We start from the raw sequence: 25213 nt of genomic DNA, 5'->3' as shown, positions 1-25213 counted from the left end.
ATAGATAATGCACAAATTATAAGTATAATAAGAAAATACTATAAATGACTTTATGCTAGTAAAAACAACTGAAATGAAATGGACAAATTGCTGGAAAGATAGATATCACCAGAGACCACTAAAGACAAAGATATTACTGGGATAGACCTAGGTCTATGAAAGAACTTGAATTTGTAGTTAAACCTTTACACTACACAAGTCCTAGCATAGGCTGTTTCATTGGAAAATTTTCCAAATATTTAAAAAAAATTAATAAGCATTATAATTATACATTTTATATACACATATATAAATATGACATATGTAATGTCAAAATAAAAACTTCCTTCTAATACTAATTTTAATTTTGTCAATGTCATTACCATATACTCCCATTCTGCTATTATATATTAAATATCTGAGAATGGAACAATTATTTGCACCATTAAAGGGATGAAACAAATGCTATATAAAGATGGAAAGATAAAAAATACAGATTTAAATGACTTACTATATTAGCCTATGAATTTTATTTATTCTAGCCTGTATAATTATGTTTCCACTTAAATAAGAGAATTTTGAACAAATGTTGAACTTTAAGACAGAAATCTAAACACAAGGAAGTCTCCCCTGGAAAGAAAAAATGATGAGAATGAGATTCTAGAACAATATTTGTTCATTGTAATGAATGATCCAAGAGCTTTTCTGTGCTGCAATTAGATGTAATATTGACTCTTAAGGATACACACCAGAAACCAGAAGTCTCTGAGATACATGATCATTATCTGGGGTGAATATGTTCATGTTTGATGTGTAATCCTTCAGAAAATACCAACAGTATGTCACAAAGGAATTAATGTTTGCAAAGAACATCTATTTACCTGATTTGAAGAAATATCTTGTTTATTGCTACCTGCTGTATTAAATGGATTAGGTTTGAAAGGAGCAGAATATCAGTAAGTGCTCAGGAATTAATAGAAAAAAAGGGAATTGGGTTGTAATTATTCTTCTTGAAAAAGTTTTTTTTATTTTCAACATTTTGAGGAACCTCCATGCTGTTTTCCAGAGTGGTTGGACCAGCTTGCATTCCCACCAACAGTGGAGGAGGGTTCCCCTTTCTCCACATCCTCGCCAGCATCTGTCATTTCCTGACTTGTTAATTTTAGCCATTCTGACTGGTGTGAGGTGATATCTCATTGTGGTTTTGATTTGTATTTCCCTGATGCCGAGTGACGTGGAGCACTTTTTCATGTGTCTGTTGGCCATCTGGATGTCTTCTTTGCAGAAATGTCTGTTCATGTCCTCTGCCCATTTCTTGATTGGATTGTTTGTTCTTTGGGTGTTGAGTTTGCTAAGTTCCTTATAGATTTTGGATACTAGCCCTTTATCTGATATGTCGTTTGCAAATATCTTCTCCCATTCTGTCAGTTGTCTTTTGGTTTTGTTAACTGTTTCCTTTGCTGTGCAAAAGCTTTTGATCTTGATGAAATCCCAATAGTTCATTTTTGCCCTTGCTTCCCTTGCCTTTGCCGTTGTTCCTAGGAAGATGTTGCTACGGCTGAGGTCGAAGAGGTTGCTGCCTGCATTCTCCTCAAGGATTTTGATGGATTCCTTTCTCACATTGAGGTCCTTCATCCATTTGGAGTCTATTTTCGTGTGTGGAGAAAGGGGAACCCTCCTCCACTGTTGGTGGGAATGCAAGCTGGTGCAACCACTCTGGAAAACAGCATGGAGGTTCCTCAAAATGTTGAAAATAGAACTACCCTATGACCCAGCAATTGCACTACTGGGTATTTACCCTAAAGATACAAACATAGTGATCTGAAGGGGCACGTGTACCCGAATGTTTATAGCAGCAATGTCTACAATAGCCAGACTATGGAAAGAACCTAGATGTCCATCAACAGATGAATGGATCAAGAAGATGTGGTATATATACACAATGGAATACTATGCAGCCATCAAAAGAAATGAAATCTTGCCATTTGCGACGACGTGGATGGAACTAGAGCGTATCATGCTTAGTGAAATAAGTCAATCGGAGAAAGACAACTATCATATGATCTCCCTGATATGAGGACATGGAGAAGCAACATGGGGGGATAGGGGGATAGGAGAAGAATAAATGAAACAAGATGGGATTGGGAGGGAGACAAACCATAAATGACTCTTAATCTCACAAAACAAACTGGGGGTTGCTGGGGGGAGGTGGGATTGGGAGAGGGGGAGCGGGCTATGGACATTGGGGAGGGGAGGCGAACCATAAGAGACTATGGACTCTGAAAAACAACCTGAGGGTTTTGAAGGGTCAGGGGTGGGAGGTTGGGGGAACAGGTGGTGGGTGATGGGGAGGGCACGTTTTGCATGGAGCACTGGGTGTTGTGCAAAAAGAATGAATACTGTTACGCTGAAAAAATTAATAAAAAGGGAAAAAAAAATCTAAAAAAAAAAAAAAAAAGTTTTTTTTAAACAACCTAATCCTCACTATGGCTAATTTTTGTCAATATGAATATATTTCTACTAATTGTTTTCTTGTGATTATTCTTTTTTTTTTAAAGATTTTATTTATTTATTTGACAGATAGAGATCATAAGCAGGCAGAGAGGCAGGCAGAGAGAGAGGAGGAAGCAGGCTCCCTGCTGAGCAGAGAGCCTGATGCCGGGCTAGATCCCAGAGTCCCAGGATCATGACCTGAGCCGAAGGCAGAGGCTTTAACCCGCTGAGCCACCCAGGGGCCCCTCTTGTGATTATTCCTAAACTATTTGGTTTATGAAGCATAGAAGAGATTCTATAAATATCTGTAGCTATGCTTGAGTAGTAACCTGAATTAATAACTAAGATGTATTTTTAATGTCCATTTGTAAAGTTTCTTTGTCTCTTTTTTAACAGTTAGAGCCACAACCCAAAAGAAGGAAATATATTGAAATTGGAACATTCCCTTACACCATACACAGAGATAAACTCAAAATGGATGAAAGACCTCAATGTGAGACAAGAATCCATCAAAATCCTAGAGGAGAACATAGGCAATTACCTCTTCGACATGGGTCACAGTAAATTCTTTTGAGACATATCTCCAAAGACAAGTGAAACAAAAGCAAAAATAAACTTTCAGAACTTCATCAAGTTAAAAAGATTGGACACAGCAAGGGAAACAGTCAATAAAACTAAGAGGCAGCCCATGGAATGGGAGAAGATATTTGCAAATAACATTACAGATAAAGGGCTGATATCCAAGAATTATAAAGATATATAAACCATGACCAGGTAGGAGTCATCCCTGGGTTGCAAGGTTGGTTCAACATTCGCAAATCAATCAGTGTGATAGAACACATCAATAAGAGAAGAGAGAAGAGCCACATGGTCCTCTCAATTGATGCAGAAAAAGCATTTGACAAAATCCAGCATCCGTTCCTGATGAAAACGCTTCAAAGTATAGGGATAGAGGGAACGTTCCTGAACTTCATCAAATCTATCTATGAAAGACCCACAGCAAATATCATCCTCAATGGGAAAAAGCTTGCAGCCTTCCCGTTGAGATCAGGAACACGACAAGGATGCCCACTCTCACCACTCTTGTTCAACATAGTATTAGAAGTCCTAGCAACGGCAATCAGACAACAAAGAGAAATAAAAGGTATCCAAATTGGCAAGGAAGAAGTCAAACTCTCTCTCTTCGCAGATGACATGATTCTGTATATGGAAAACCCCAAAGACTCCACCCCCAAACTACTAGAACTCATACAGCAATTCAGTAACGTGGCAGGATACAAAGTCAATGTACAGAAATCAGTGACTTTCTTATACACTAACAATGAAAATACAGAAAGGGAAATTAGAGAATCGATTCCATTTACTATAGCACCAAGAACCATAAGATACCTGGGAATAAACCTAACCAAAGAGGTAAAGGACCTGTACTCAAGGAACTACAGAACACTCATGAAAGAAATTGAAGAAGACACAAAAAGATGGAAGACTGTTCCATGCTCTTGGATTGGAAGAATAAACATTGTTAAAGTGTCTATACTGCCTAGAGCAATCTATACTTTTAATGCCATTCCGATCAAAATTCCACCGGTATTTTTCAAAGAGCTGGAGCAAATAATCCTAAAATTTGTATGGAATCAGAAGAGACCCCGAATTGCTAAGGAAATGTTGAAAAACAAAAACAAAACTGGCGGCATCACGTTATCCGATTTCAAGCTTTACTACAAAGCTGTGATCACCAAGACAGCGTGGTACTGGCATAAAAACAGACACATAGACCGGTGTAATAGAGTGGAGAGCCCAGATATGGACCCTCAACTCTATGGTGAAATAATCTTCAACAAAACAGGAAAAAATATTCAATGGAAAAAAGACAGTCTCTTCAATAAATGGGAAAACTTTTTCAAAAAGCTGGGAAAACTGGACAGCGATATGTAGAAGAATGAAACTCGACCATTCTCTTACACCGTACACAAAGATAAACTCAAAATGGATAAAAGACCTCAACGTGAGACAGGAATCTATCAGAATCCTAGAGGAGAACATAGGCAGTAACCTCTTCGATATCAGCCACAGCAACTTCTTTCAAGATATGTCTCCAAAGGCCAAGGAAACAAAAGCAAAAATGAACTTTTGGGACTTCATCAAGATCAAAAGCTTCTGCACAGCAAAGGAAACAGTCAACAAAACCAAAAGGCAACCCACGAATGGGAGAAGATATTTGCAAATGACAGTACAGACAAAAGGTTGATATCCAGGATCTATAAAGAACTTCTCAAACTCAACACACACAAAACAGATAATCATATCAAAAAACGGGCAGAAGATATGAACAGACACTTCTCCAATGAAGACATACAAATGGCTATCAGACACATGAAAAAATGTTCATCATCACTAGCCATCAGGGAGATTCAAATTAAAACCACATTGAGATACCACCTGACACCAGTTAGAATGGCCAAAATGAGCAAGACAGGAAACAACGTGTGTTGGAGAGGATGTGGAGAAAGGGGAACCCTCTTATACTGTTGGTGGGAATGCAAGTTAGTGCAGCCACTTTGGAGAACAGTGTGGAGATTCCTGAAGAAATTAAGAATAGAGCTTCCCTATGACCCCGCAATTGCACTGCTGGGTATTTACCCCAAAATACAGATGTAGTGAAAAGAAGGGCCATCTGTACCCCAATGTTTATTGCAGCAATGGCTACAGTCGCCAAACTGTGGAAAGAACCAAGATGCCCTTCAACGGATGAATGGATAAGGAAGATGTGGTCCATATACACAATGGAGTATTATGCCTCCATCAGAAAGGATGAATACCCAACTTTCGTAGCAACATGGACGGGACTGGAAGAGATTATGCTGAGCGAAATAAGTCAAGCAGAGAGAGTCAAGTATCATATGGTCTCACTTATTTGTGGAGCATAACAAATAACATGGAGGACATGGGGAGATGGAGAGGAGAGGGAGTTGAGGGAAACTGGAAGGGGAGATGAACCATGAGAGACTATGGACTCTGAAAAACAACCAGAGGGTTTTGAAGGGGTGGTGGTGGGGTGGTGGTGGGAGGTTGAGGAACCAGGTGGTGGATAACTGGGAGGGCAGGTACTGCATGGAGCACTGGGTGTGATGCCAAAACAATGAACACTGTTATGCTGTAAATAAACAAATAAACAAACAACAAAAAATATATATATAAAAAACTTCTCAAAATCAACACTCAAAAAACTAATAACCCAGTCAAAAAATGAGCAGAAGACATAAACAGACACTTCTCCAAAAAGACATACAAATGGCTAACAAACACATGAAAAAATGTTAAACATCACTAGCCATCAGGGAAATACAAATCAAAATCACAGTAAGACACTACCTTACAACAGTTAGAATGGGAAAAACTAACAAAACAGGAAACAACAATTGTTGGCAAGGATGTGGAGAAAGGGGACCCGACCCCTCTTACACTGTTGGTGGGAATGAAGTTTGGTACAGCCACTCTGCAAAACAGTATGGAGTTTCCTCAAGATGTTAAGAATAAAGCTACCCTATGACCTGACAATTACATTACTGGGCATTTATCCCAAAGATACAGACATAGTGAAAAGAAGGGGCATGTGCACCCCAATGTTCATAGCAACAATGTTCACAATAGCCAAACTGTGGAAGGAGCTGAGATGCCCTTCAACAGATGAATGGATAAAGAAGATGTGGTACATAAGCACAGCCATCAGAAACGATGATTTCCCACCATTTGCATCAACATGGATGGAACTGGAGGGGATTATGCTAAGTGAAGTAAGTCAAGCAGAGAAAGACAACATATGATTTCACTCATATGTGGAACATAAGCAGTAGCATGGAGGACCATAGGGGAAGGGAGGGAAATCCAAAGTGCGAGAAATCATAGAGGGAAATTAGCCATGAAGGACTATGGACCCCAAGAAACAATCTGGGATTTTCAGAGTGGGAGGTAGTGGGGGGAGGGGATAACAGGGTCATGAGTATTGAGGACAGCATGTGCTGTGATGAGCACTGGGTGTTATACTTAACTAACAAACCACTGAACACTACATCAAAAGCTATACAGTGGCTAACTGAACATAATAAATAAAAAACATGGACAGAATCAAATTAGTATTAAACAATTAGAAGCAAAAATATTTAATAATATAAGTCAATTAATAAAAAGCTGATGAAAATTTTTTAAAAAGAATGAAATATGTTGATATCTGTTTGATGTTAATAGAAATCAAGTAACATTTAAAAATTCTATAGAAATATATAAAAGTAAACTGTCAAAGAACAGATTTAGAATAGAGAGTTTATTCTTTTGATGAAGTAATTTATTTATTTATTTATTTTATTATTATTTTTTGCAGCTCTTTTTTTTTTAAGATTTTATTTATTTATTTGACAGGCAGAGATCACAAGTAGGCAGAGAGGCAGGCAGAGAGAGAGGGAGAAGCAGGCTCCCTGCTGAGCAGAGAACCGGATGCGGGACTCGATCCCAGGACCCTGAGATCATGACCTGAGCCGAAGGCAGCGGCTTAACCCACTAAGCCACCCAGGCGCCCCATGAAGTAAATTTTTTAAAAATGACATTACATTTATGGAAATTTAACTGTACATAATTAGCTTTTTTCCTGAATAATATGGTACATAAGTAAAACATACAATTACATTTTAATAAAATATGATTTTTAATATACACACAGTGATGCTATTAATAATAGCATTCCTATTTCTAGATACTCTCTAGAAGTAACATTAACGTGGTTGAATCAGTCATTGGGCTTCTGGGCCCACTTTGGCCAAAAATATGCCTTATACAAAGTATAACCAGCTGATTAGTGGGCCTTTGACTTGGGTTAATTCACTTTGTTAATCTCTTTAACAATTTAATCTAACCAATTTAACTGAAAACAAAACCACCACAACCTTTTAATAAAACTCAAAAGAATGTTTTTATTCTTGATAAAATAATATCAGGAATCTTTTTCCATGACATTGATTCTGGATGTAAGCCAGAAGGATGTACACGTATAACACCTACCTGTACCAGGAGATGGAGGGCTCAGGGGAACCAGAGGCCCTGCAAGATAACATCATCTCCTCTCCTCTCTCTGCTGTGGCATTAAAGGATTTCTGAGGCATTGTGATTACTGGCGGCACTGAAAAAGGACATAAACATAGATTAAATGGAGATGAAAAACATTTCATCAACACCATTGGGACTTCCTTACAACTACTTAGTTGTTGTCCTTGTTAAAATGCTAAGCTTTAGAACTTGATCACTTACTTCTGTACTTACATTACTTACATCAACAAGATGGACTTGGTTGCACAGTAAAATGGCTTTAGGACCACTGATCTGCCTTCCAATGTACAATAATTAAATAATACACACCTGTGTTATTTTACCATTTTTAACCCATCAAATTAGACTAAATGAGAAACTTTTGTAAACCAGACATTTTAACAAATTTATATGTATACTTTTATGAAATATTTCTCACAAAAAAACAGACAATACCACCCTGACTGACAGCAACACTGAGATCTACTCAGAGCATAAATGGATTTCCTATTTGGGTCTTCATCGGTACATGTAATTCTATAAGCAATCATTCACTGCTTCAAGACAGGGCTTTCAAATTAGGTGTCAAACGATAATGTTCTTTCTGATTAACTGCACTTAATTTCTTCACACAACTATAGAACATTTTATGAAGAGAAACTGCTCAAGCTATAGAGAGTATGAAATAGATTTTCACGAACAATTCAATTTTAAAATTAAGCTTCCCCAATTTCTAACTAATTACATTGCAAAAACCGTATATGCTGCACATTTGGACATGTTGAAACTGTTACTGAAATGTACTGTTTGCAATAAATAAATCAATAGTATCCATAATAGATGCTAAATATCAAAGCACAGCATAAATTTTTATTTTAATGAACACTCTGATTTTCAATTGAATCTGACAAAATGATATTCACAAAATTAATTATATTAATAGAATTGTTTTTTACATATCCTAAACAACATGACCAGACAGGCATTTAGAAGTGTGACAATAATTAAATATCTCCACAATAGCATTCAGGTCAGCACTGATGCTGTATTATTGTCATTGATGGTGGGGATAGGAACTGATATGTATCTTACCAGTTAAGCACAATAAATCAAGTTTCTGCCTTTATGAATTTAGATACAAGGGACATGATCTGGCATGCTGTCTCTAAAGTAACATAGTAATTACAAGTATTACAGTAGGATGGACTGTTTTTGAGACATTAACTCTGCATTTCAAGTACATTAAAATTTGACTTTCTGTACCTTGTTTTACTTCTTTTGTAATTATAGAAAAGAACACTTTAATCAAAATGTAATGCCTTTCATTTTGTTATAATAAATGTAGTTGCAATAGCACATGACTATTTTTTATTACAACAATAAATATTTTAACCCATTAGATAATTAGAATGTAAATGAAGTTTTTAAAAAAATTCTCCATTTGCGTAAATTTCTGTATTTGTGGAAAAACATTTCAAAATGGGGAATCACATGCTCCAGTGCTTGTCCTACTATTTTTACTACTGAAACACATTATTTATTCTTTATCATAATTTTCTGTTCTGTCGTGTAAACTGCATATGCTGGATGGTTTGTAAGAATTGACAAATCTTAATGTTTACATTTTATGATACAGTGACTCAGCTCATGAAATGTGCGTTCTTACTTAGAGTGTGGATTTGTCAAACAATATTATTATTGCATATTTATAGGGTCCTTTGAAGAGAAATTCCGGAACTATTCTGAAGAATAATAGCATTCGAAACCCGCAGAGGTGTTCACTAGTTCTGATGCTAAGATATGCAGGGAATTTGTAAGCCACTGATCAAACTATAGAGCATTTTTATGTGTACTACCTCATTGGTTCTGAATTTGCTATTGAGTTGGAGTAAATAATTTTTTTTAAAAGATTTTATTTATTTATTTGACAGAGAGACAGAGAGAGAGGAGTGGCGGGCAGAAGGAGAGGGAGAAGGAGTCTCCCCGTGGAGCAGGGAGCCCAACACGGGGCTTCATCCCAGGACCCTGGATCATGACCTGAGCAGAAGGCAGTCCTTAACCAACTGAGCCACCCAGGCCCCTGGATTAAATAATTTTAAAAGAGATTACAATTATATTTCATCCAAATGCCTTGCTATCTCATAAGACCCATATCTAGGATTTTAACTTCTTAATCCTTTTTTTATTGGACTATATCTGAAATATCTAGTTTTAGTAACCTTACAATGACTTATATTCTATATATACTAAGTACTCAATATTTTCTGGTAAGCTTCAGTTCTCATTCTTTGGCTTTAAGAAACATGAGAATGTAGATGCAAGTAGCTCCAGAACCCTGACTTAAATGGAGGTTTTGGCTCAAATTCATGTTATAATTTCCCTCACTGGCTGCTCAGGCACCAAAGATCCCACTAATTTAACAGCTTAATTCCCTTTCATCAACAATGACATCCAGCAGTCCCACATGTCTTTTGTGTCTTGCCCTCTTCCTCTACACACCACCACTTAAATATTTCTCAGAAGTTGAAGAACAAACATAGCATTAACTATGGAATATGCATGTGGTTCAAATTGACCACCACCAATAACCCTCCAAATTTATTCTAGATAAGCATGACAACCTCCCACCTCCAATCACCACCACTGTCAAGAAAGCTATTCTTGCATAACTCATCTGATTAATCAATCAGATCTGGGCAAAATATATGTCACCAAATAAATTCCCGTGTATATCCTCTATTTGGCAGAAGACTACTAAAATTAAGATTCACGGTCCTCTTTTACTTACTTTCCCTTGTTTTAACTCTTAAGGCTGTGTGACACTTAGAAATTAGTATAAAGGTGGATTTGAAAAAGATGGTAGAGGGGCACCTGGGTGGCTCAGTGGGTTAAAGCCTCTGCCTTCGGCTCAGGTCGTGGTCTCAGGGTCCTGGGATCGAGCCCCGCATCGGGCTCTCTGCTCAGCCGCAAGCCTGCTTCCTCCTCTCTCTCTCTCTGCCTGCCTCTCTGCCTACTTATGATCTCTGTCTGTCAAATAAATAAATAAAAAATCTTAAAAAAAAAAGTTAATTCTGACATATACTACACATGGATGACCCTTGAAGATGTTATACCAAGTAAAATAAACCAGTCACAGAAAGACAAAATACTTTATAATTCCTCTTACTATGTACTTAGTCAAAATCATCGAGACAGAAAGTGAAATACATTTTGATTAAAATTCTTGACCTTCCCCTCTCGACAGTACCTTACCCCTTTCCTTCTTAACCACTTAATTAATTGCTTGTAATTTTATGCAAATAACAACACACAGTTTTTTATATTTCCTGCTTCTCTTACAAAATATACCCTTTTCTGTACCATGCTTCTTTTCTCAAACTAATAATACATGCAAGGGATATATTCATGTTACTATGTAGAGAAATTCTTCACTCCTGTTCAAATTACAGTCTTCTTTGTAATAGTCTTCTATTAGGCATGTATTATGTCACCTGAGAATATCCAAATATTTAGCTATTATAATCTTTATCTACTGCAATCAATGCTCCATTTAATTATCTAGAAGTAAAATTGATATCTCAAAGAGTAAATGTATATATAATTTTCACTGAAGAGGACTAAATCAAATTGCCTTCAGTGGTCATTACACACTTTTCAACCCCAACTGTGGATTACTTTTCTAACCAGAAAAAAAAAAAAAAAAAAAAATATATATATATATATATACACACACACACAATGAAAAAATAAGAAAATAAAACAATAAAAGTTGAAGTAAATAATTTTCAGGTAATTTCCTAAAGTTAATTCATAGCTGAATGTCCATAAGCATTAGAACCCTTATTAAAGAACACCCAAGTGAAAAATCACAGTTGGAAGCATGGAAAGCACTACTTTGATTTTCTCCTTGTTTCCACAGTAAGAGGTGATAATTAAATAAAAGACTAAAGTTCATATAGAAAATAACTCGGGGCAAAATAGAAAAAAAATTCTGAAAGTCTTAAACATGTTGAGGGATACTTTCATGATTAAGCATGGCCCTTTTTATGCTCTTCAGAGTACATTCTGTGATTAACAATATTCTATAGTACTCCAAGTATGTATCAAGAAGCCCAGAAGTCCTCAGAATCCATTCAGGGGGTCTTACGATGCCTTCCCTTTACCAGACACCTATCTGTGTGAATATGGATTTCTCCTGCAACAAAATTCTCACAGTTTTCATAATCCCAATTACTGGACTGTGGTAATGGAGGAAAAGTTCAATCATCTCCTTGTTTAAAAGAGTTCTTTCCTCAGGTTCAAAAATATATCACAGAAGACTGAATGCAGCAACAGATATGAGAATCTCCCTGTCTTCTGTTAGAGTACACACTAGAGAAACTTACAAAAATGTAAAAAATAAAGCAGAAAGTTGTTTTTTATTTATTTTGTTGATGGTTTACTTTGTTGTGCAAAAAAGCTTTTTATTGGGGCCCTAGGATGGCTCAGAGGGTTAACCCTCTGCTTTCAGCTCAGGTCATGGTCTCAGGGTTCTGGGATCAAGCCCCAATGTGGGGCTTTGCTCAGCAGGGAGCTTGCTTCCCCCCAACCCCTGTCTGCCTTTCTTCTTACTTGTGATCTCTCTCTCTGTGTCAAATTAAAAAAAATAAATAAATAAAGCTTTTTTTTTTTTTTTGGGCATAGTCCCAGTAATTATTTTTGCTTTTTTTTTCCTTGCCTGAGGAGACATATTCATATATTTGAAATGATATATCCAATAAGAGTTTAATATCCAAAAAGAACTTACACAATTCAACACCAAAAATCCAAATGATCTGATTCAAAAATGGACAGAGGAGAAAAACAGCCTGAGGGTTTTGAAGGGTCAGGGGTGGGAGGTTGGGGGAACAGGTCGTGGGTAATAGGGAGGGCACGTATTGCATGGAGCACTGGGTGTTGTGCAAAAACAATGAATACTGTTACGCTGAAAAAATAAATAAAATGGGGAAAAAATGGACAGAGGACACATGAAAAGATGCTGAACGTCACTAATCATTGGGGAAATCAAAACCATAATGTACATCAAAACCACAATATATCACCTCACACTAGTCAGAATGGTTAGTGTCAAAACGACAAGAAATAACAAGTGTTGGTGAAAATATAGAGAAAGAGAAACCCTCAGGTACTGTTGGTCACGAAAGTAAATTGGTGCATTCACCATGGAAAACAGTATGGAGTTAACTCAAAAAATTAAAAATAGAAATACTATATAATCCCGAGTTGGCCGAGTTGAGCGCCAAGGACCTGAAGGAGAAGAAAGAGAAGGTGGAGGAGAAAGCCAGCCTAAAAGAGCGAAAGAAAGAAGTGGTGGAGGAGGAGGAGAACGGAGCCGAGGAGGAAGAAGAAGAAACTGCTGAGGACGGAGAGGAGGAGGATGAAGGGGAAGAAGAAGATGAGGAAGAAGAAGAAGATGACGACGAAGGGCCCGCGCTGAAGAGAGCTGCTGAAGAGGAGGATGAAGCGGATCCCAAGCGGCAGAAGACAGAAAATGGGGCGTCGGCATGAGCCCCCCTGCCAATGGGCTGGGGGTGGGAGGCCCCTCAGGGCCTGGAGGTGGGGGTGGGAACAGACGAGTGCAGCCACTCTCCACCTGGCTCCTGGTTCTGGACCCTGCACCGGAGCTGCCACCCTCTTTGTCCCCAGCCTTTCTCACGTCCGCCTCTCCAGACACTGCCCCTTCTATCCTCACTCTGCCGTTGTTCCACCTCTTGACCTGCTCCATCTGAGCTCCCCAGCTGGTCCCAATTGCTCTTCTCCCTGTCCTTGCTCTCTTCCTCCCTTCCCTCACCCCTCCTCCGGTAGCCTCTCCTTCCTCACCTCTGCATTCCATCCTCATGTCCTGTCCATCCCTACCCTGCCTGATCCCTGGGTCTCCCTCAGATCCCCTTCTCTCAGACAGCGCCAGGCCGGGGTGGGGCCAGGGTTGGGGCCGAGCCCCACAGCTGCCCCCCTCCCCTCCCCTCCCCTTTTTGTATAATTTAATAAAGAAACGGTCGCGCTTCTGTTTTTAAAAAACAAAACAAAAAACAAAACAAAACAAAAAAACATACATACTGAGTATGTACTCAAAGAAAATGAAAACACCAATTCAAAAAAATTATGCATACCTTTGTTTATTAGAGCATTATTTACAATAGCCAAGATATGGAAACTACCCAAGTGTCCATCAATAGTTGAATGGATATATCCATTTATTATGTATTATGCTAAATGAAGTAAATTAGACTAAGATGACACAGACCATATAATTTCACTCATATGTAAAATATATTAAAAAAATAAACAAGGAAGTAAACAAACAAAAAAACTACCCTCTTAAAATACAGAAAATAAACTAGCTATTGCCAGAGGGGACATGGGTAGGGAGCTGGGTAAAATAGATAAAGGGGATTAAGAGGTACAAAATTCTACTTATAAAATAAATAAGTCACAGAGATAACAAGTAGAGCAGGGAATGTAGTCTAATATTGTATTTATGTTGTATGGTGACAGATGGGGACCTACACTTATCTTGAACACTGAGTAATGTACAGAATTATCAAATCACTAAGGTATACACCTAAAATAAATATGACATTGTCAACTATATTGCGACAGTACTTTTTAATGTTTTATTGTTTAATGTTTTAATGTTTAATATATTTCTCAAAATGTTGTTATTTTCTTTAACATGTTACTTGGATTAGCATACTTATTATTTTTAACAATTAATAAGGTAACATTTTATATAATTTTTTAAACGTTTTATTTATTTGACACAGAGATAGAGAGTACAAGTAGGCAGAGCAGCAGGCAGAGGGAGAGGGAGAAGCAGGCTCTCTGCTAAGGAGGGAGCCCAATGTGGGGCTTAATCCCAGGACTCTGGGATCATGACCTGAGCCGAAGGTAGCCGCTTAACTAACTGAGCCACCCAAGTGCCCCTAAAGTAATATTTTAAAATTTAAATGAATTAATCAAATATTTAAAAACTTCTCATTTCAATGCCTAATATGTAATATGTATGATATATATAAATAGGCATAACCCACATAAACAAAACCTTGAGGAATCCCCAATAATTTTACAAATATGAGGAGTTCTAAGGCAAAAACTTTTGATATCACCTGAGGTACAAAATAAGGTAGAAAACAACTTGTTAATTCAAATTAGCCTTTAAAAAGAAGTCTTAGAAAACTGCCAAGAAAAGTAATTTAAAATCAAAACCATAGTGCATGTTTAAAATTAATCTTAATGTGTAAGGTTTCAGAACACATTCTTAGAGAGTTAGTAATGATCACTTTTTTAAGATTATTTATTTATTTATTTGAGAGAGAAAGAGCAGAAGGGAGGGGCAGAGAGAGAGAGAGAGAAGTAGACCCCCCTGCTGAGCAGGAAGTCCAAGGGCAGTGGAGGCATGGGGCACCATCCCAGGACCCGGAGATCATGGTCTGAGCTGAAGGCATCGACTCAGACTCCCAGGTGCTCCAGGAGGATCACGTTTGAGAAATTCTGGAGAAGGGAATCTGTTGGGAAATGTGATTAGCTGGAGGATTTCAGGACTGATCATGGCGGCATGCCCTAGACAATAGGATTTATTTGGGTGGTGCCTGGACAGGTTGCATAAGAGGGTGAATTCTTCCTAGCAAGAGACCTTCCAGAGACAGTAGGTGTGGTAAGGGGCACCATCCAGGAGGCAAGGAAACTCCTGGGAGAGGTGGATTTGGGAAAGAGGCTTCTGTGTCTAGGTGACTTCACTCAGCAGCACAGCAGAACTCCAGAGGGCAGCAGTCCCTAGGGCTAGCCCAGAGTTTGTCTCCTCTACAGCTAGCAGAAGGTGGGTGTGCCTCTGCAAGCTGTGCAAAGCAGGGGGATTCTAAATGGTTAAAATATGCATGTTTTGGCTATATTTAAAACAAGAGATGTGCAAAAATTTGAATTTGGTGCTAATGAGGTTCGAGTTAATTATGGAAGGATTCCATCTTTCCATGCTAGGAAGAAGAAAACAACATGAGGACTAATATAGGAGAAAGAGGTTCTTCCTTGGCTCATTTATATACCAGGAATGAAGGTAATGCTGATGATAACAAAAATGTTGGGAGGAAAAGGTTACCCTGGTACTAAAAACTGTTCAGTTTACTATGATTTCTGTATAGCTATCAGAACGAATCATCAAATGATCAAATAGCTCATAATTTTGGGAAGTTACTATTACATATTTTTAAAAAGAACAAATTTTATTAGACCAATATAATTTTCATCTGTGATAGACGGGCAGAAAGAAAGAAGAGTTGCAGCCTCTTTTCCTTTTATCCCCTACAAAGTCCTTTAAAGTTGTCCCACTTACTAAAGTAGATACATATGGTCTTAAATACACTCCTGTCAAAAGTTAGTAGGTAGGCTGAGCTATCCTAAAGTCTGAGCTAAACATTCCGAGTCACACTAGAATGACAAATTGAGTATCAATCAAGTGAACTGTTGTAAATCATTTCAGTTATATCGTTATTGAAAAGATATTCATTTTGAGTTTTAAAAAAGAACAAAAAAATCCTGATCATATGTGTCAACAAGTTTAAAAATATTACAGATTTCCAATTTTGGTTTAATGAAAGTAACCTCAAAGCATCCTGTCTGTGTCACTTAATTCTTCCCTAACACTAGGACAGGATACATGGATAATCTCTTTGAGGACTCTGAAATGTAAGTAGTAGCAGGCATATTATTACTAGAGAAATACCAGAATTTGAAATAGTATAAGAAAATCTGTTAAAAAAAAAGAATTTTTTTTTTCTTTAGAACACCTTTGTTGGACGGAAAGCAGCTAGGAACTCTAAAAATCATCAACATGGCCCGACAGAGATCCAGAGAAGCCTTCCAGTTCAGTCTCAGGCAGAAGAGAGTCCCTGGCACAGCAGTGAGAGCCTACAAGTGCCTGAATCTCTGAGAGAAGATGTTCTTCCTCATCAGTCAGGAGAGCAGTGGTTCCAAGAGGGCAAAGTAAATCCCATTGCTTCCCTCCTTGTCTTTCCTACAGCTTGTGGGCCCCCAATAAGGGCACATCTGTGAAAGTGAGGAACAGATAAAACCCCAGTTTTTATATTTTATTTTTATTTTTCAAAGCCTCAGTTTTAGTCTAAGGGACTGTAGTAAATTGGATATTGCAGAACAGGAAGTATGGGAGGCATCACAGGGTAGAAAGAGCTTAAGAGAGAAACTGTATCAAGTTATTCATGAAATCTTGGGCTCAGCCCTGAGCTATACATTTGTAGATCTAATCTTAAACAGTACCAAGACTTTGAGAACTGAATGAGAGCTGAACCACCACACAGACACTGAAATGGACACTGGTACAGGTATACAGATCTGAAACTACTGCAAAGGTTTTGAAAATGTAACTAATTTTTAATCCACAATCTACAGAAATCTGGTCACAATATGTGACCTGAATTTGGGAAAATTCAGATTGTTTGGGAAAATAAAAATATCAACATCATAATCAAACTGCTAAAAGCTAAAGCCATACAAACACAAAAAATGTATCAGTTAAAGGAAAATAATAATTCAAATAACTGTAGGTTTCTGATCAGAAACCACAGAGGCCAAAAAGAGGTGAAACAATATTTTTAAAGTGCCATAAAGAGAGATGTGTCAAAATAAAGTTCTATGTACAGCAAAAATATCCTTCAGAAATGAGGGTAAAATGAAAACATTATCATTCACAATTAATAAAACTTCTGCCAGAAGACTTGGTCCTGAAAGAACTGGAAAAGGGAACTCTTCAGACAAAAGAGAAATTTTATCAGAGGAAACTTCACAGATGAAGAAAGAGCAAGAGAAATGGTAAATATCTTTGTAAAAGCATGTTTTATGACTGAAATAGAACGTTAACGTTGAGTACAGGGGTTTTCAATTAATGCAGATATAATACAGAAGACAACTAAGACAAAGAAAAAAAAGGATGTAAGGATATAGATGGTGCTACAGTTTCTACATTTCAACTGAGACAGTAAAATATTGGTTCCAAAATTAATAGGTACATTGTAATCACAATAGCAATGAGAAAAAAAAATAGAATAGATATAGCCAAAAGCACAATAAATAAAATAGAATGCTAAATAATGTTCACATAATCCAAAAGAAGGCAGGGAAGAAGAAATAGAAGAATGGAAAACAGAACACACTGAAAACAAATCAAATCCATGTGATGTTCAGGTAAAAGAATTATTCCAAGCCTGGGAACAAGTAAGGAAGTCCCCATTCAACACTCTTATTTACCATCGTTCTGAAGACCAACCCAGTACTAAGCAACAAATGAGAATAAAAACCAAACAATTGGAAAGGAAAAAAATTATCTTCTTCCAATTTGCAGATGCATTGATGTCTTCACTGCACATCCAAATATCTATAAACATTGCTAGAGCTAATAAATGCACCTAACAGTCACAAGATACGAGAAAAACACACAGAACAAACCGTATTTCTGAATACATACTTGCAATGAACAATTAAATACATATTAATACATATTTATATTTGTAAACATTTACATTATATTTAATGTTATATTAAAAATATAAAACCATATACAATAGATCCAAAATATAACACTTAGGTATTAACCAAACAAAATTCATGTATGGTATCTGAATGCTAAAAATTACAAACCAATTAAAGAAATGAAAAATAAAAATCCTTAATAAATGAAGAGACAAACCCTGTTCACATATTTGTAGACTCAACATTGAAAAAAATGTCAGATATTACAAAATTGTTATCAAGACTATACAGTTCTAGTTAAAATACCAGGAGAAAAAAAATTTAAAAATCCCAGGAGTATATCATTTTTTAACCAGAATGATTTTAAAGTTTAAGTGAAAGGCAAAGAAACTAGAATTTATAAAAGGCTCTTGTTAAAGAAGAACAAAGTTATAGAAATCATACTTTCTGGTTTTAAGGCCTGGATAAAGCTATGCAGCTGGAGAATATGGCACAGGGATAGGCACATAGATCAGTGGAGCAGGAGAGAGAGACAGAAATAGACGCCTACGATACAGCCAAAGTTTTAAAATTCTAGTTTACAAAGTGCAAAGGCATTTCAGTGGAGAAATAATAGTGTTTTAGCAATGATTTTTAAGTAACTAGATATTCATATGCAAATACATGAACCTGAGGAGAGAATTTATCCCTTATACAAAACTTTTGAGCCCCAAATGAATCAAAGACCTAAACTTAAAATGTGTAAGTATAAAACTCTCACATGAAAATTTGGGAGAAAAGTCTTTGTGACTTGGGGCTAAATGAAGAGTTCTTAGAAATGACACCAAAAGAATGGTCCATAAAAGAAAAAAAATTAGTACTCAGACTTCTTTAAAAGTAAAGTTAAAAGGCTTTGCTTTCTGAATTACACTGTTAAGAGGGTGAAAGATACACCACAGCATGGGGGAGAGTGCTTGCAAATCACATCTCTGAGCAAGGAATTGTATCTGAAATATATAAAGAAAATCTAAATTCAACAATAAGAAAAATAAGTGAAAAGAAGTGAACAGACATCACTAGAGAGGCTGTTTGGAAAGCAAAACTGCACTTATAGAATCTGTAAGGAAACCTAACACTGTAATGGAAAAAAAAAATCATCCAATAATCCAATCCAATCCAATAAAAAAAAAAATAATCCAATAAAAAAAATCCAGTCCAGACACTGGAAAGAGACGTTTCACTGAAGAGGACATAGGGATACAGGAGTGAGAAACAAGCACATGAAAAGGTGTGCACTATCACTGGCCATGGCAACACACTGCAGAAATGCACATTAAAACTACAGAGATTTCACTACCCACCTATTTTGATGTGTAGCTTTAAAAACAAACAAAAAAATTTAAAAAACTGGCAAGATCAAGCAGTGGTAAGAATGAGAAGCAACATGACTTCCTATACATAATTAGAAAGGATTCAAAATTATACAGCCATTGTGGAAAATGATTCGGCAGTTTCTCATGAAATTAAAAACACACACTTGCCTCATGTCCCTGCAACTCAACTCCTAGGTATTTACCCTAGATAATGTTAGATTTTAGATGATTCCATTTATATGACATTCTTGAAAAGACAAAATTATAGTGAAGGAAAGGAAGTAGTGGTTGTGTGAGGCTTAGAGGTTGCAGGAAGATGTAACTTCAAAAGGAAAAACAAAAGTGTTGGAGGATGGTGGAATAAGTCTGTTTACTGATTGTGGTGGTGGTGGTGGTTACATGAATCTATGCATACATTAAAATTCATCAAACTAATCAGTGAAAATTAAAAAAAAACTAAATTGTACTGTATGTTAATATAAATTAAACATGCAAACTTAAAAAAATTACATGGTGAGTGTGTCCTACTACTACTTTTAAATTAGATGCCAGAATTTGTGGATTTTACTCCTTTACTGTGCTGAATATTTTAGTATTTATTTTAGGTCTTTTTCAGGAATCCAGATGAATTACTTGGGTACAGTTTCTTATAATTTCTATAGACGTAAAACACATGATGACAATTACAGAAAAGCTGAAAGGGAATACTGTTATTCAATGTGGGAATAACATAACATCGCTGGATGAAGGATTGTGAAAATCAACCACTCAGATAACATGACAATGATTTTATAGATAAGGAGCCAAGATAGAAAATTAATTGAATGATACAAAATACTCCAAAAATCAAAAGGAATCATAAATAAAAGAAATGAACAAAGAACATAAGATAAAGAGAAAGCAAATAGCAACTAAATCATTTAATATAAATTATGCAAACTCTCTGATACAAAGCCAAGGACTGTCAGAACTGAGAATTAAAAAAAAAAAAAAGACTACTAAACTAACTATATACTGATTAATGTCCTAATGATCAAGATGTCAATTCATCAAGAGGACATAACTCTAAACTTTTATGCATATAATAACAGAGATTCAAATCACATGAAGCAGAAACTAATAGAACTGCAAGGACATAACTCTAAACTTTTATGCATATAATAACAGAGATGCAAATCACATGAAGCAGAAACTAATAGAACTGCAAGGAGAAATAGATAAATCTATAATTATTTTAGCAATTAAACAGCCCTTTTCCAATAATTAATAGAGCAAGCAGACAAGAAGTTAAGAAGGATAAAGAAGACTTGTTCAACACTATCAATTGACCCTAACTTGACTACTTATTATTAAAACTTTAATCACAATCGGAGAAAGACAACTATCATATGATCTCCCTGATATGAGGACATGGAGAAGCAACATGGGGGGGTAGGGGGATAGGAGAAGAATAAATGAAACAAGATGGGATTGGGAGGGAGACAAACCATAAATGACTCTTAATCTCACAAAACAAACTGGGGGTTGCTGGGGGGAGGTGGGATTGGGAGAGGGGGAGCGGGCTATGGACATTGGGGAGGGGAGGCGAACCATAAGAGACTATGGACTCTGAAAAACAACCTGAGGGTTTTGAAGGGTCAGGGGTGGGAGGTTGGGGGAACAGGTGGTGGGTGATGGGGAGGGCACGTTTTGCATGGAGCACTGGGTGTTGTGCAAAAAGAATGAATACTGTTACGCTGAAAAAATAAATAAATAAATAAAAAGGGAAAAATTTAAAAAACAAAAAACAACAAAAAAAAAAAACAAAAAACAAAACTTTAATCAAACCAGCAGATCACACATTCTTTTTTACTGCACAGGAAATACATTTGAAAAGATCTAAATCATAGAAAGTAGTTTCTTTAACTACATTAGAACCAAACTAGAAACTATGATGGAACAATATTTGGAAAATCCCCATATATTTGAAAACAAAATAACACAATTCTAAATTAACCCATAGGACAAATAAGAAATCAGAAAGGAAATTGCAGAGCATTTTGAATTGAATGGCAAATATATACAACATACTAAAATTTGTGTAATAGAGTTGAAACAGTACAAATAGGGCATTCTCAAGCATTCAGTATAAGCATTAGAAAAGAAGACAGATTTCAAATTAGTGTCTTCAGATTTTACTTAAAGAAAATAGAGAAAAAGAGCAAATTAAAGTCAAAATAAGCAAGAAAAAATAGAGATCAGATTGGAAATTGAAAAATAGAAAAAAGGAAAACAAATTGAAAACTAAACTGAATCAGTTTAAGAGACCAATAAAATTAGTAAAATACTAGCCACACTGATCAGAAGAGAGAAGAAGTGAGGGACAAAGGAAAAAAGCGAGAGAACAAAAGACAGAGACAGAAAAAATAAAGAAGAGAAGATAGAAAATGAATACAAGTTGCCAATACTGGAATTGAAAAGTCAAGATGGCTACAGACTCTAAAGATATTAGCAGGATAATAGAGGATACTGTGAACCGTTTTATGCCAATAAACTCAGTGACTTAGATGACATGGTCAAATTCTTTGAAAGGTATAAACCACCAAATTTCAATTAAGAAAAAATAAATAACTTAAAGTGGATAACATTTATCTATTAAGACTGAAATAGCAGTGGAAAATCTTCCCACTATGTAAACTCTAGAGTCAGATGGGTTCAATGATGAATTTTATTAAATATTTAATAAAGAAAACTAAACCTAGCACAAACTTTCACAATGTAAAGAAAGTTCTTTCCAATTTATTCAATGAGGCCAATAATATTCTGGTACCAAAATCAGAGTAAGGCATAACAAGAGAAAAAAACCTGGGAGGAAAAAAGAAGAAGGAAAGGAAAGGAACAAAACTGCAGAATAATATCTCCTAAGAACACAGATGCAAAAATTCTTAACAAAGGTTTTGGAAATTAAAACCAATGTTATATAAAAAAAAATAGCACATTATGGCCACATGGAAATAGAAGGCTAGTTAACATTCTAGAATCAAAAAATGTATTTCACAGGGCGCCTGGGTGGCTCAGTGGGTTAAGCCTCTGTCTTCGGCTCGGGTCATGATCTCAGGGTCCTGGGATCGAGCCCCGCATTGGGCTCTCTGCTTGGCGGGGAGCCTGCTTCCTCCTCTCTCTCTGCCTGCCTCTCTGCTTACTTGTGATCTCTCTATCTTTCTCTGTCAAATAAATAAATAAAATATAAAAAAAAGTATTTCACCAAATTAATCAATTTAAAAAATCCAAACTATGTTATTTTCTCAGATTCAGAAAAGAACTCTTTGGAAAAACCCAGAAATCATTATTGATGAAATTTCTTACCAATCTAGGAAAAGGTCACTTTTTAACCTGATAAAGAGCATCTCTGAAAAGCCAACAGCTAACCATATACTTGACACTGAAAGAGTGAATATTTCCCCTGAAAGATTAGGGTCAATGCAATTGAAATCTCCTTAAGAAGAAAATAATCCAGTAAAGCAAGCTGATTAAAGATTTTAAAAGAAAACTGACACAAGGTAAAAAAGCATATGAAAAGATACTTGACTTCCTTAGTTCTTAGAGGAATGCAAACTAAATCTTCAAATGTGAAACTACTAAACACTTAATAAAATGTCTAATCCTAAAAGGTCTGACCATAAGAAATTTTGCTAAGAATGTGGAGCAACTGAAAGGCCAATACACTGCTTTGGGGAATATAAAATAGCCCAACCACTTTGGAAAATGATTTGGTGGATGTTTTAAAAGAAGATTAAACATATACATAGCATATGACCTAGTCATACCTCTTGTAGGTATTAGCCCAAGAGAAATAAAAGAATATACCCACGCAAAGACTCATATATACAAATGTTTTATAGCAGTTTTATTTGTAAGCCAAAAACTTGAAAGATCCCAAATAGTCATTTATGTGAATAGATAAGCAAATCATGAAATATTCCTAAAATGAATGTTACTAAGCAATACAAAGGAATGAAGTATTATTTGCAAGAAACAACATGGGTGAATCTCCAAATAATTTTGCTGATTGAAAGAAGTCACTTAGAAGAGTATATCCTGGATGACTACTTTTATTTTTTATTTTTATTTTACTTTTAAAGAAGAGAGAGAGGGAGCTGGGCAAGGGGGTAGAGAGTAAGGGAGAGAGAATCTTAAGCAGGCTTCATGCCCAGTGGAGAGCCTGGTGAGGGGCTTAATCTCAGGTCTTGCTCAGGTCTTGATCAAGACCTGAGCCGAAATTAAGGGTCGGATACTTAACCAACTTAGCTACCCAGTGCCCCCACAAGATTACTTTTACATAAATTCTTGGAACTTTTGTGGGTAATAGGTATATTCACTTAAATTTATTATCTTGATTGTGGTGATTGGTTCATATTATATACTTGGCATTCATATATATATATATATATATATATATATATATATATATACACACAACATTTTAAATACATTTTATTATGTTTTATATATAACTCAATAAGACCGTTAAAGTACACGCAAGGTAACTGAAATTGGATTAGTAGATTGGTCGTATAATGGGTAGTATAATGTCCTCAAGATAATACTAGAATAATTTGGATTATTTTGGATTATTCTTTAAAGAGAAAAAAAGGTAAGCCATGATAATTATTGAATTAAAATATCTTCTGTGATTGGAGTAATGTTACTTAGTCTAAAATAATGAAAAGCTGAAGACATTATTCTAAAAGTTGACTGCTTTCTGTATCCAAAACTCTAAGGTATTTCTTGATGCTATAAAATATTACCTTTGTTCTTGAAGCATTGACGGTCTAGTCTGAAAAAATTTCACACATCAACAGATAATTTCAAATCAGTGTGAAATGTACACTGAGAGAGAGGTTGTAGTGATGGAGTTGGTTAATAGCTCTGCAGAAAAAGTTCTAAAATACCTTTGGGGATGCTTGGATGTCTGTTATTTGACTTTGGACAAAGATAAAGGCTTTGGAATTTATGATGAACCAGAAACACCCCTAGGAATCCCCAAACATTTCTGCACTAATAGTTTGTACCTGGACTAACCAATTGGTAAAAAAAAAAAAAAAAAAAAAAGGACCCCCACTAAGAGCTAAGAGCTTCTCAGAGATTCCTCACTCAGATAGTGGTGGTTCAAGACCAAGAGCATCTTTGTGTGCAATAGGGCCCTGGAGGATCTCCCACAGGGGAACTGTGTCCTGGAGGCCTGCTTGATGTTTCCCTGCATTCTTTTCCTGTTGCTGCATATTCCTCTTTGCCTTAAAATAAGACCTTCATGTGAGCATACTGTATGGAATTTGGTGAGTCCTTTCAAATTTTACAGAGATAAAATTTTCTAATGGTATGAGATCTCAAGGTGAGGAAGTCAGATAATAAGGCAGGTAAAATTGGAAAAGTTTGCTAGAAATGATACTTGAACTACGTCTTATAGGGGAAATAGAAATCAGGTGTGTTTGTGTGTGTGTTGTTGTTGTTGTGACAGAAGTCTCATTTGACACAGGGATTGCACACTCATTTATCCTAGTAAAACTAAGTATACCTTCATAAAGGGGCAAACCATACTGTGTTTCAAAATGTGTTCAGTACAGGGAACTAGTTTTACTTGTAACTGGGTGTTTACTTAATTCATGTCTAACCTAAATGGAATTCTTTCTGTTTCTTAACTATTCCCACTGTTAAAAAGACACATGCTCTGGCCACCTTTTATTGAAAACCACTGGACATGATGCCAAAAACAAAAACAACAACAACAACAACAAAAAAAAGTGAAAGCAAGAGATACT

General features: G+C 36.2%; 2 protein-coding genes across 3 annotated transcripts in view; one reads left to right on the top strand and one right to left on the bottom strand.

The window, feature by feature from the left end:
* The window catches only part of NCAM2 (neural cell adhesion molecule 2), a 532557-nt gene that overhangs the window by 185825 nt on the left and 321519 nt on the right, over positions 1-25213 (bottom strand). For both annotated transcript variants that reach the window (XM_046003053.1, XM_046003054.1), the window contains exon 6: positions 7525-7642. In XM_046003053.1, coding sequence (XP_045859009.1) covers positions 7525-7642 — 118 coding nt within the window. The remainder of the gene's footprint in view (positions 1-7524; positions 7643-25213) is intronic.
* On the top strand, positions 10640-13592 carry LOC123940007 (parathymosin). Its single transcript, XM_046002255.1, has 2 exons — positions 10640-10664; positions 12791-13592. Exons 1-2 carry the CDS (start codon positions 10640-10642, stop codon positions 13093-13095), a joined length of 330 nt encoding a protein of 109 aa, XP_045858211.1. The 3' UTR covers positions 13096-13592.

This window comes from Meles meles, chromosome 4 (assembly GCF_922984935.1).
Source record: "Meles meles chromosome 4, mMelMel3.1 paternal haplotype, whole genome shotgun sequence".
In the NCBI taxonomy this organism is placed as follows: domain Eukaryota; kingdom Metazoa; phylum Chordata; class Mammalia; order Carnivora; family Mustelidae; genus Meles; species Meles meles.
Note: the sequence above shows the minus strand (reverse complement) of the source record. Positions and strands in the feature narration are given on the sequence as shown.